Source organism: Nyctereutes procyonoides, unplaced genomic scaffold, assembly GCF_905146905.1.
Source record: "Nyctereutes procyonoides isolate TBG_1078 unplaced genomic scaffold, NYPRO_anot_genome, whole genome shotgun sequence".
Classification (NCBI taxonomy): Eukaryota; Metazoa; Chordata; class Mammalia; order Carnivora; family Canidae; genus Nyctereutes; species Nyctereutes procyonoides.
The window spans coordinates 50,769,681-50,782,682 of NW_026575131.1; the positions used below are offsets into that span (position 1 = coordinate 50,769,681).

At 54.3% G+C, this 13,002-nt stretch overlaps 1 protein-coding gene across 4 annotated transcripts in view; it reads right to left on the reverse strand.

The window, feature by feature from the left end:
- Positions 1-399: 399 nt before the first annotated feature.
- The window catches only part of PDE4A (phosphodiesterase 4A), a 43,016-nt gene continuing 30,413 nt past the window's right edge, over positions 400-13,002 (reverse strand). For 3 of the 4 annotated variants that reach the window (XM_055344595.1, XM_055344596.1, XM_055344597.1), the window contains exons 7-15: positions 10,913-11,006; positions 9,169-9,392; positions 8,773-8,871; positions 8,508-8,672; positions 8,031-8,130; positions 7,751-7,905; positions 7,407-7,529; positions 6,821-7,003; positions 400-3,466 (exon numbers count right to left, since the gene is read on the reverse strand). In XM_055344595.1, coding sequence (XP_055200570.1) covers positions 2,780-3,466; positions 6,821-7,003; positions 7,407-7,529; positions 7,751-7,905; positions 8,031-8,130; positions 8,508-8,672; positions 8,773-8,871; positions 9,169-9,392; positions 10,913-11,006 — 1,830 coding nt within the window. In that variant the 3' untranslated portion in view covers positions 400-2,779. The remainder of the gene's footprint in view (positions 3,467-6,820; positions 7,004-7,406; positions 7,530-7,750; positions 7,906-8,030; positions 8,131-8,507; positions 8,673-8,772; positions 8,872-9,168; positions 9,393-10,912; positions 11,007-13,002) is intronic. The other variant, XM_055344598.1, reaches the window with a different exon arrangement.

Here is a 13,002-nt window from a genome sequence, read left to right on the forward strand (position 1 = left end):
GGCGCAGCGGTTTAGCGCCTGCCTTTGGCTCAGGGCACGATCCTGGAGACCCGGGATCGAATCCCACGTCGGGCTCCCGGTGCATGGAGCCTGCTTCTCCCTCTGCCTATGTCTCTGCCTCTCTCTCTCTCTCTCTCTCTGTGGCTATCATAAATAAATAAAAATTTAAAAAAAGAAAAATAAAATCTTGGGGTTCCTGGGTGGCTCAGTCGGTTGGGCATCTGCCTTTGGCTCAGGTCGTGATCCCAGGATACTGGGATCCAGTCTTGCATCAGGCTCCCCACAGGGAGCCTACCTCTCCCTCTGCCTCTATGTGTCTTTGTGTCTCATGAATAAATAAATAAAATCTTAAAAAAAAATGGCCAGGAAACTGGGAATTCATAGAACTCATAGAGCTAAGTAAATTCTCTTGTGCCAGTTTATCAAGTTTAATGTCTGCACGGCAGAATTTGACCAGAGAACCTTTTATCACGGCCTGGCAGCCAGATGGTGGAGGCATTATCAATCAGGCCCCCTTGAGGTTTCCAGGAATGACTCTGAGATTCCAGAAGTACCCAAGAGTTATGTCAGATACGCTGTGTAGGGGAAGTAGGGTTTACCTAGGTCTGTTGGCCTCTGAAGACTGGTTTGAACCTCACCTGGAGTCCCTGAGGCAGCACCTGGCCCAGGCCTGGGGGGCTCTGCCCCTCACCACACTTAATGCACTCCGTTCAAGTTCTGTCTGCTTGGGGTGGGATTGGGACAGAGCCTTCCTTTTGCCTTATCCCCACCCCAGGCAGACAGCGCAGGAGAGGTGCACCCACCAAAACAGGGTGGGAAAGGAAGTCACATAAGACAGGAAGATCAGTGAAAGCCTCGGTTTAATTGGAGACAAGATCAAAGGATTGATTATCGATCAACGGACCGACTGATTGATCCTCAAAGTGGACAACACAAGAGCAGCACGGGGGGGGGGGGGGGGGGTCCCGTGCCCCCCGCTGGGGAGAGGAGCCCTGATTGGGGGTGGGGTTCCATCTCGCCAGTCACACCTGGGTAAGGGGGAAGGGGCAGGCTCTGCTCAGCCCTCGCCCCCTACAATGACACGACTTCCCATCAAGCGGCAGCGCCGAATCCACCCATTTGGGGTCTATGGTACAGTTTGTATAATACAGTGGGAGTGGGTACTCTTTCTCTGGGAGACCCCACCCCTCCTTCCCCTGACTGGGTCAGCTGGGGAAGGGCAAGTTTATTTTCCCTTTTTGCCTCTGTAGAATAATTTACAAACCAACCATACAATATGTACAAAAAAAAAAAAAAAGAGAGAGAGAGAAAAGAAAGAAAACCCAAAGAAGTCCCACTCCAGTCACTGGCTGGGACAGAAACTACTTTTGCTACAAAAATGAACCCTGTACAGCATCGTGGGGGGGGGGAGTGGTACATCCCACGGGGACGGACAGACAGATGGAAGGCTGGGGGCGGCTGGGGGCTACAGTACCGTGTGCTCAGAATTGGGGGCGGGGGAATGAGAGAGAGGCCCTGCCTTGCCCAGCTGCAGAATTGGGCTGGGGGGGCATAAAAGAGGAGGAAGATGGGGAGGGGAGGGGGGGTCTTTCCTTCCAAACAGTCCCCCATGGCTTGGAGAAGAGTAGCCTTGCATCTGTCTGTTGTATTGCTCCAGGAATAGCTAAGGGTGGTGGGGTAGTGTGGCCAGGTGGGGGTGAAGGAGAAATGACTTTGGTTGGTGCCAGGGTGGGAAGGGCTGCCCAGAAAGGGGATGTGCATGTACACTGTTATTGCTTCCTCCTAGGGCAAAGGGTCATGAAGGGGGTCAGGAGGATGCTGGAGGGGGGGGGTGCCCAGGAGGGGGGTTCTGGGCCTGGCCGCACCCCACACAACGTGCAGGTGGGAGCTACTGCAAACCCCTCTCCTACAGCCATGGGCATCATTAAGGCAGAAACAAGAGGAGAAGCAGCTGGAAGGAGGGGTGTGGTTCAGAGCCACCCCCCCAAAATGGAGAAAATTCAAACAGAACCCAAAGTGGAAGGGGAAAGGGATGGCAAGCCAAGGGGGGGATCAGGCTCTCCTCAAACCTCAGACCCCAGGTTGGTGGTGTGAACGTCCCTCCAACACCCCCCTCTGCTACATCTTAAAGCACACAGCTTCCCCTGTCCCCCAAGTTAGTATTGCCAGGTTTGTGCAAAATGAGGTGGAAGACTTTGGGGGAGTGGGGTGGGCGGTGAACCAGAGAGGGGCTGGAGCTGGGGCCTCCCACGGTGACAGCCCCCTCTGAGCACCCCGCCCAGAATGGCTATTCCTGGTCGAGTTCCAGGGACCCTCCAAAATTCAGAAGAAAAACCCGGAGGGAGGCGTGATGCCTGCTTGGGCCCAGGCAGGGAGCCCTAGGAGGCCGGAAGACTGAGCCTGGGACCTGGGGAAGGGGGGACGCACTGGGAGGGACACAAGGGATGTAGTCGGTGGGGGGAACAGGAGCGTCTACAGTGGCTGTGTTTTATCCTGGTTTTTTTTTTTTTTCTTTTTCTAAAAATGTAACAATTAAAATTCCAAAAATAAAATCCCTTCCGGGACCTCCGCCCCTTGTTCCCCAGCCCCCACCTCCAAAAAGAGGCCCCATGGGTGGGGGTGGGGGGAAAGAGGAAAAAAAGAAAAGAGAAAAAACCCCACTTTTCTGTTTTCTTTTTTCTTGGGAGGCCCAAGAGTCTTTGAGGCAGTGGAGGAGGTGGTCGGGGGGTGATGGTGGTGGAGGGAGGCAGGGAGAGCAACAGGGAGTAGGGCCTGGGACTCAGGTAGGACCTCCGGCTGATCCCCACCCGCCAGGAGCTGGGGGGGGCGGGGGGTCCTCGCCAGATGTTCCCGTGCACGCACTGCACGCCCTCTTGGCAGCCTGCTCTTTTTGGGCCCCCACCTCGGCCGCCATGGAGGGGAGGCCCGGGAGGCCCGGGGCTTCCTCTGGAGGGGGCAGGGTCCTCAAAGCAGGCAGAGGGGGGCTCTTGACAGACAGGGCCAGGGGGCCGCCACAGCCCACAGCATCCACGGATGCATCTGGGGACCTGGCCTTGTCCTTGCCTGCAGCCACACTATCTGCTGAGTCTGCTTGCTGTGTGAAGCACGGTTCCTCTACCTTCACCTCCATGGGCATATCCTGGCCATCAGCCTCCAACAGGTCCTCGGCTGGGGATGGATCCTGAGCCATGGACAATCCCTGTACTTCGAATGCACCTGGCACAGTAGACACCTCCTCCTCCTCTTCCTCCTCCAGTGTCAGCTCAAATTGGAACTTATCAGGTGGGGGTGGGTGGCCTGGCCCTCTTGGCTCCTCTTCTGGCGGTGGTGACGGGCTCTGCCGAATGGCACTGTAGTACCAGTCCCGGTTGTCCTCCAATGTGTCCAGGATCTCCTGTGCATCTGGATGGACCAGGTCAGCCCACGTCTCCCACAGCGGGTGTACAATATAGTCGATGAAACCCACCTGGAAGAGAAGGAACAAAGATAAAAACTGGTGGTCCGCTGGTGCAGATTGTCCTGCCATGCTGTGGGATCTAGTAAAATTTGCAAGATGCTGACAGCATTTAGCCTAGCAGTCTTGCTTCTCCAGATCCACCCTGGAAAAACTCTTGCACTGATAAGAAAAAAAAAACAAAACAAAAAACTTTACACATGAGATGCAAACAAATACTGGAAACCTTCAGATATTGGTTGGTTGGCAATTAGTTTTAAAAAATTGTGGTACCCCACAGATACTAATAATGACATTTTTTTACAATGAAGAAAAACTAGAAATTTAACTCCATGGCAAAGTATTGGTTAACTCACTGTGATATTACCTTTCCTCCTTGTTAACAGAATCTTGATTTTTCTTGGTGGAGGCAATGCTTCCCCCCATACAGCTGAAAACTACATTTCCCAGCCACTTTTGAAAAAAAAAGGGTGGCAATGTGACCACACGTAGATGGAAGATGGGAGCTGGGGTGGGAGTAGAGGTTAGGGGTGCTGCCTCAGCTGGCAGAGACCTTTCCTCCCTGCTACATAGCCAGAATGGCTACAGCTTCAACAGCATCCGTGACCATGAGACGGATCTCTGGGGACAGAGGCCCCACGCTTCGGATGATAGAAGTCTCCTAGGTACCCGACAATTTCATGGAGCCAAAGGGAGCTAAATTCTTTCTCTAGGCTTTTTTTACATAAGAGGGAACAAAAATGGGGGATCCCTGGGTGGCGCAGCGGTTTGGCGCCTGCCTTTGGCCCAGGGCGCGATCCTGGAGACCCGGGATCGAATCCCACGTCGGGCTCCCAGTGTATGGAGCCTGCTTCTCCCTCTGCCTATGTCTCTGCCTCTCTCTCTCTCACTGTGTGCCTATCATAAATAAATAAAACAAAAAAAATTAAAAAAAACAAAACAAAAACAAAAACAAAAGAGGGAACAAAAATGAAGGCTTATCTTGTTTGAGTCACTGTGAATTTTAACTCCTCAACACCTCAATGTCCAGCCAGAGGAGAAAAACCATGTCTTCCCAGAAACCACTACCTATCTATATCTGTGAGAATACCATACAATAGTCAAAAAGAGTGAGTTAGGGGATGCCTGGGTGGCTCAGTGGTTGAGCATCTACCTTCGGCTCAAGGGGTGATCCCGGGGTCCTGGGTTTGAGTCCCGCATCGGACTCCCCACAGGGAGTCTGCTTCTCTCTCTGCCTGTGTCTCTGCCTCTCTCTGTGTCTCTCATGAGTAAATAAATAAAATATTTTTTTAAAAATTTAGCACTTGTGATCACTGGGCCAGAGGCAAGAGGGACGTTTATCTTTGTGTGATCTATGAAAACAAAACTTTTTAAGTAACAATAGTATAAAGAAGATTGCTAGGGGGAATGGTTACACTTAGAAAGCAAACGTTTATTGAGTGCTTGCTACCACCAGACTTCAGCTCAGTGTGTGATCCCAGGGTCCTGGGATCGAGTGCTGCATCGGGCTCCCCGCAGGGAGTCTGCTTCTCCCTCTGCCTATGTCTCTGCCTCTGTGTATCTCTCATGAATAAGTAAATAAAATCTAAAAAAAAAAAAAAAATGAGCTAGGGGTTCCTGGGTGGCTCAGTAGGTTAAGTGCTTGCCTTTGTCTCAGGTCTTGATCTCAGGGTCCTGGGACTGAGCCCTGCATCAAGCTCCCTGCTCAGCGGGGAGTCTGCTTCTCCCTCTTCCTGTACTCCTCCCTCCATGTGCATGCTCTCTCTCTTTTTCAAATAAATAAATAAATCTTTTTTTTTTTTTTTTTTTAAGGATGAGCTAAATCTATGTGTAGAAACTTAGATCTCCAAGTCATTGCTTGGAAAAAAGGCAAGCTGCATAAAAATAAGTATATGTTGATAAAATTCATATTTATTTTATTTTATTTTTTTAAAAGATTTTATTTATTATTTATTCATAGACACAGAGAGAGAGAGAGAGAGGCAGAGACACAGGCAGAGGGAGAAGCAGGCTCCATGCCAGGAGCCCGACGCGGGACTTGATCCCGGGACTCCAGGATCGTGCCCTGGGCCAAAGGCAGGCGCTAAACTGCGGAGCCACGCAGGGATCCCCTAAAATTCATATTTAAAAAAAAGCAGGGCAGCCCTGATGGCTTAGCAGTTTAGCGCTTCCTTCAGCCCAGGAGTGATCCTGGAGACCTGGGATCAAGTCCCACATCAGGGTCCCAGCATAGAGCCTGCTTCTCCCTCTACCTGTGTCTGTCTGTCTGTCTGTCTGTCTCTCTCTCTCTCTCTCTCCCTCTCTGTCTCTCTCTGTGTCTCTGATAAATAAATAAAAAGTCTTTAAAAAAAAAGCAAAACTTATTACTATTAAGTTGCACAAACAGAACTCTATCATAAAATGTATGAAATTGGTTTTCCCAGGAACTGGAGGATGGGGGTGATTTGCGTGCTCAGAGGATACTTGGAAGCATCTAGAGATATTTTGGGTTGTTATAACTGGAAGGGGAGGATGAAGACCAGGGATGCTGTTCTACACCCTACCATACACAGGACAGCCCCTGGGACAGAGAACGATGCAGGCCCCAAACGTCCACAGTACCAACACTGGGTAAACGCTGGTCTGGAAAGGCATGCGCAGTGAACCAGGGAAAAATAGGTCTCACCAGGGAAGAGACCGGAAGTAGGGAGGGTGAGAAACTTTCACGTTCACACTTTACAAACAAGATTGTGTTTCTGTACCTCTTGTTAAGTTAAATAGCACACGATGACGAATCATTGCATCTCATTTCAAAATCCACCAAAAATCAAAGATAAGCATCTGCCTTCGGCTCAGGTCATGATCCCGGGGTCCTAGGATTGAGCCCCTCATGGGGCTCCCTGCTCAGTGGGGAGTCTGCTTCTCCCTCTCCCTCTGTCCCTCCCCCCAACACCCCTACCGCCCAGCCCTCCACTGGTGCTAACTCTCTCAAATAAATAAATACATGTTAAAAACAAAAACAAAAACAACTACCAAAAATCAAGGACAAGATCAGTGACCAGGTTACAGGGAAGCTGAGAGGCTGCATTGACGTAAGATCTGTAACTAAGAACTGGGTAAGTATTATCATTAATGCTATTTGGTGGCTACAAATGAGTTCGATCTGTGTGACTCAGGTCTCCAAGTTGTGAGTCCACAGTTTGCTTGTTCTGTAGGAGAGAACATGCTACAAATTTCCCATCAAGATAGAAAAGGAAAAAAGCAAATGGAAAAACTTGACTTTGTAGAGGGGCAGGGCAGGAGGAGCTTCTAGGCCTTGAAGCTCCTGGCCAGCATGGGCAGGGAAGGGCCACCCTGCTGCCTTCCATAGGGGCTATAGAACTGTACCTGAGACTTCTCTACCGAGGCTGTGTGCTTGTCGCACATGGGGCTGATCTCCATGCCCCGCTCACGTTCACGGTCACCCTGCTGAAAGAACTCGGCCATGATGCGGTCAGTCCACTGGCGGTACAGCTCCAGTGGCTTGGTGGGGTTGCTGAGGTCTGCACAGTGCACCATGTTCCGAAGGACCTGCATGAGGTGGGGGGCCTTCAGAGGCCATGCCCCTATTCCAGTGTGGGGGCTCATGCTCCCTTACCACCCCCTTTATGGGGAGAGTGAGAAGGGGTAGTGGGGATATGGAGAGAGGGAGGGGAAATGGAGAGAGGAGACAGAAAGGTAGGGGGAGAGGAAAGAAGGCTGCGTTGGGGGAGGAGGAGACAGGAAAGGGTTAATGAAGGAAGGGAAGAAGAAATGAGGAGGGATGGCAGGAGATGGTGGTTGTGAGGGAGAGATGGGAGGGAGAGAGAAAAGAAAGAGACCGGAAGATGGGCAACAGGGGAGCCAGAGACTGAGGGAGGGAAGCCACCCAGACCCAAAGGGCAGAGAGGAAGAGAGGAGGCCTAGGCTCCTTCTATGGTGTGTGGGCGAGCACCTGGATACGGTCAGAGTAGTTGTCCAGCAGGAGGACCCCCGAGCTAGTCACTTTCTTGGTCTCCACCATGGTCTTCAGGTCTGCCAGGAGGGTCATGTGTTTGGACATGTCCGTGGCCAGCACCTGTGGGTTTGGGGGCGTCACAGGGGCTGCCGAAGCCCTGTGCCTCTCAAGTTTTCACTCTACACAACCCATCCGCAGCCGCCACAGCCCCCCTCCCCCACCAAGGGATGCCTCTCCTTGGGGCAACCAGTTCTGTACTCAGACCCAGCGGCTCCCCAAGCCTCAAAGGCATCACTCCCTGTCCCGTGCCCTGTCCGGTCCCCTCCCCCGGCCCCGCCCACCATGTCGATGACCATCTTGCGCAGGCTCTGCCGCTGGCGCTTGCTGAGGTTCTGGAAGATGTCACAGTTGTCTTCCTGCAGCAGCTTGAAGCCCACGGCCAGGTGGTGGTTCTCCAGCACCGACTCATCGTTGTACATGAGCGCCAGCTCTGAATCTGCAGCCCAGGCCCAGGCAGGGGGTCAGGGGAGGGCAGGAGCCAACCGGGCGCCTTGTGGGGTGGGGCAGCACAGGCCCCGCCTCCAACCCGGCAGGCCCCACCCCCGTGGGGGGGCCACTCACTGGTGTTGATGAGGAACTGGTTGGAGACCCCAGGATGGTCCACATCATGAATGGCAGCCGCGAAGAGGGCGGCAAGAATCTCCAGGTCCGTGAACACAGCCTAGGGGCAGAGAGTGGGGGTCGGAGAGAGATGGGTTAGAGAGATTAGGGAGGGGTCTGAGAGACAGGATAAGAGAGAGATGGGGGTGTCACAAGGGGCGATCAGGAGAGTGAAATAAGGATCAGAAAGAGGAACAGGATCGAGAGGGATGGAAGGTCAAAGACCTAAGGCCAGAAAGACAAACAAGATGAGAGATGGGGTTGGGGGGACTAGGGGGCCAGATAGACAACCAGGACATGGGAGATGGGGATGCGGAGACTCGGGGGCCAGACAAACAGGACATGGGAGATGGGGTTGGGGAGACTCGGGGGGCCAGACAGACAAACAGGACATGGGAGATGGAGTGGGGAGGTACTCGGGGGCCAGGCCGTGCTCACATCTAGCGCGGGTGTTGCCAGCAGCACATGGGTAGACTGCAGCACATCGGCCGCGTGCAAGCTGTTGTGGTAAGCCACATCGGGATGGTAGTGGTCCTCCAGGGTCAACATATAAGTCACCATGGTGTCCACTGGGATGCGGAACTTCTTTAGCAGGTCCCGTTCCTGAGGGTAGGTAGGTATGGGGGGGGCAGTGACTCCTGCTGGCTCTCTGCTCCCCACCCTGCCCCCTCCCTCATGCCCTGCTCCACTCAGCCCATCTTACCTGAAATATCGTGTACATGATGCAGCTGAGTGAACGGCCTCCAGCATATTCTGAGACGCAGAAGATGTTCAGGCCCCACTTGTTCAGGTTCTCCAGTTCCTGGTGGAATTGGAGGCCAGAGGTCACAAGACCCAGGGCCAAGCCCCTACCCACTTGGGTGATCTTCACCCCTCTTGACTCTTTCCTAGAAATTCAGAGCTCTGGCTGAGGCCAGACTCTAGCTGACACTGTCTCATTACTTAGCTCCTTCCCATCCTGCTTCCTCTACTCTCCTCTCTCCTCAGAGTCTCATAAACCAGGATACCTGAATCTTCATTTCAGACTGACCCAGTGCCCAGCCCTGGTTTGGGCTGTCCTGTCCCTCTCCAGTGCAGCCCCTGCTGAGCCGCCACTCACTTGGGCCAGGAGCTCCTCTTGATCTGTCTTCACCCCAAAGCGGGGGATGCTGGAATCATTCAGGCTGCTGCTGTGCATCAGTTTCTTCACCCCTGTGATCTGAGACATGGGCTGGAACTGCGGCCCAGGGGGCGGGGGCTGCTGGGAGGGTCTCTGACGTGGGGCTGGCTGCTTTTCTCGATCCTTCATTGTGGGTGATGGAATCTCCACTTCGTTCTGCTTGTCTGCAGAAGATGGAGGAGAGGCAAGCATGAGTAGCCCGCAGAGACCCCCTCATCTGGCCCTCATTTCCCCTCCCCTGCTCCCCACCAATGCCCTGGGAAGCCTCACTGGGGAGGGCAGACCCCTTTGGGTCATGCTGTGCGTTACTTATAGGCTGGAAGCCAGAAGGAAGGAATGAATTCTTCTGAGAGGTGGTGGGCTGGAGTGGGGACCCTGGAGCTGGTCCGGAGCTATGGGTTGGCCCCAGTCGAATCGCCAGGTTTGGCAGGGGGGTGCCATGAGAAGCCAGGAAGCGGGGTGGGGATGCTAGAGAGAGTCGCTGCCTGTTCTGTGTAGGCAGGGATACTTGTCGGGCAGGGGAGACACTCTCGTGGTGCCCAAGAGCGCTGGTGGGGGTGGAGAGCACTGGGAGGAGGGAGGGAAGGGTAGTCTCTGGCTCCATGAACTCCCCCCACCAGCCCACCCCTTTGCCACCAGCCTGCCTGGGGGCCAGCCCCAGGAGCCCTCTTCCTGAGCTTTCAAGGGCTTCCAGAGCCCAGCCCGGGCCACCCATTGTGACCTGGGGCCCTGCCAGTCCCCAAGAAGGCCTAATAGGGGTTATTTGCATGCCATGCTCCCATTGGCTGGATCTCAGAACTCTCCATGGCCACACCCCCACTGGCGGGACCATTTGAAACTCTGAACCCTTCTCTTGAGCTCGGGAGCAGGGCTGGTCTCTAGAATTTGGAAACCTCTGGTGATCAACTGAGAGGATGACATTACCCTGAGTCCGTGGGGGATAGTCTCAGCTTGGACTCTTGGGTTCAGAGATTAGGATGAGCTGGAGCTCCGCACGAGCTTGAGGTTTGTAATGAATTTGAGGTGTTCCATATAACTGTGTTGGGTATGGGAAAGTCTGGAGGAGGGCTCTACTGAATTTGGGGGTCATATCAAGGTGGGGGATTCTACTGAGTTTGGGAGACTGTTCAGCCTGGAGGGTTTTTAAAGTTTGGGGGACTTTTCTGGGCTCTTAAGGACAGCAGTTCTCTTAAGTTTGAGAACCCTAAAAAAAAAAAAAAAAAGTTTGAGAACCCTACTGAGTGTAGGCATCTCAACGGTTCTCCCAAGTATGAGAACTTACTGAGTGTAAGAGTCTCTCTTGAGTTTGTGGGAGGGAAATCTGAGTCTGGACATTCTGCTGAATTGGGGAAGGCTTTTCAGCCTGGAAGCATTTAAAGTTTAAGAGTTCTATTTGAGTTTGTGGATTTCTTGAGGTCCTGAATTTGAGAGTTCCATTGAGGTTCCACTGAGTGTAGAGGGGCTTTTCTGCTTGGAGAGATATTTTTATGTGGAGGTTCTATAAAAGTTGACATCCCTCTGCGCGTTGGGGCATCAAGAGTATCTAGAGCATGGTAACCTTGATCTTTGAGGAATTAAGGGGCAGAGTCCCTTGGGCAGATGTCAGCCGTAGGACTGTGGTCTGGGGCAGTCCCCCTCCAGTCCTGGCACACAGCCTCCCCACAAAGTGCTGCCCCTCACTCACCCAGGAATGTGGTGGAGATGTACTCAGAGACCTGGTTTCCTGACCTGCTCATCTCTGACAGGTGTGTAAGTTCACGGTTTAACATCCTCTTGAACTAAAGTGAAAGAGGCAAGAAGGAAGGAATGATGGGGAGACAGGGCATCAGAGGGTGGGGGAGGTCAGCCCCTCCCAAGAAACTTCTAAAGACCCCATGAGTCCCTCCTACTTTGCTGTTCAGCCAACAGAGCCCTCAGCAAGCTGCTAGAGGGGAGGGGTCAGCCTTTACTCTCCTCCCAGGTCTGGAGGGGGACCCCAGGCTTAGAAGTCAGGACTCAGCTAGCATACTCCTCCTTCTTGAGGAAGGGGGGGCACCCCTCCCAAGACTTCCTCCTCCCCAGGGCCCAAAGGAGGAGCCAGAGGGGCACCTGTGGAAGGGAGGGGCTCCTGCCTGCCAGTGAACCAATTGGGTGTCAGGAGAATCCCGTCGCCATGGTGATGGGAGTCTCCTTAGCAACTCCCCCTCCAACCAGCTGCTGAGCTGGGGGAAAGGGGGGCAGGCGGCAGGCCCCTTAACCCTTGCCTTCCCAGAGCTACCCTGGCCCAAGTCTTCCCAGATAGAGACCCCACTTCCAAGGCATCCTGGCCCCCAGCTCCCAACCGCCCAGTCTGGAAGGAGAGAATACAGTGTTTCCTTTACAGAAGAGCATGCAAGTTCCGGGTGAAGAGAAGGTTTGGCAGGGGCAGGAGCGAATAGTGAGCTGAGGAAACCTTGTTGGGTCACCCAGGGGAGAGGGGTTCCCATCATAGCCCCCTCTCCCTCAACCTCAGAGGGCTGGATGGATGCACAGACGAATGGAGTATACCCAGAGCCAGGCTTAGAGGTCCCTCCTGGTCCCCCCGTGCCACTTCACACAAGCGTCTGCTGTGACATTGTGCATGCAGGAGAAAGGGCATTGGTTCCCCGCCCCCAAGCTCCACCAGAGCACCCCCAAAGCAGGAGCAGACTCTGTCCAGAAAGGCAGGAGGGACACTGGACAGGAAGGGTGAGCTCACACAGCCCACACCAGGATGGGGCACTTACTCCTCCCAGTGCTGCCAGAGACCCCAGTTGCACCGAAAGATACACAACCACACATAAGATGGACCCACAAAGTCACACAACAACACACAGAGTCACAGACTACCATCTTACACAGTTCCACACAGCCACAGACACGTAAATCAAAGGGCACAGACAATAAGGCAGTCACTGACACTTGGGGTCACATGCCCCAGAAAAATCACACAGCCCTGCGCTCACAACATGTCCCAACACACACCACCACAATCAGAGCCATATGACTGATCTCAGAGAGGGCCACATCATGACCCAGGCAAATCAGCATATGGTCAGACAGCCCCACACCACTGCAGACACACACACCGGCGAGTACTGACAGTCACACCCAGCAAGAGACCCACATCCCCAGCCATCCACTATCCCCGCCCAGCCCTGGGCCACACACACAGACAGTCACAAGGTTTCATGTCCAGGCCACACACGTGCACAGCTGCACACACCAGCCCAGACCGGGGGCTGGAGGATCCAGAGTGGGAGGGCCAGGGCCCAGTCTCCTGCCCATCCTCCACCCCGAGTTCCCCTACCTGGTCCCACCAGCCCACCAGCCACGGCTTGGAGCAGGTCTCACAGAAGAAATCCACCAAGGGCATCTTGGAATCTTAGCCCCGCTCGGGGCTGCCGCACAGAGAGGCTGGGCTTGGGGAGTCCCGGGGTTAACAGCCACTGTGGGTGGGGGTGGGGGGGTTCTGGGCAGGTGGGCAGTGCAAGGGGGAGCCGCGGAGGGGCCTGGGCCGGCCCAGCAGGGCTGGGGGCTCCCCTCCCCTCCGCGCTCCCGACAGCAGCCCTGGTTACATGGTCTGCCAGCCCCCGGCCCTGGTGGGCCCCCCCGCGGCAGCGGCTGGAGGTGGCCTGGGACCCCTGCCCATGAGGGGGCAGGGCGAGGGTCCCGGGAGGTGGCTTCGGAGGCTCTGGGCTCCGTGTCCGCGCCTGTGTGTGCGTGTGCGTGCTCACTGCAGCACTGGCAGGCTGCATGCGACGTCAGGTGGTGCCG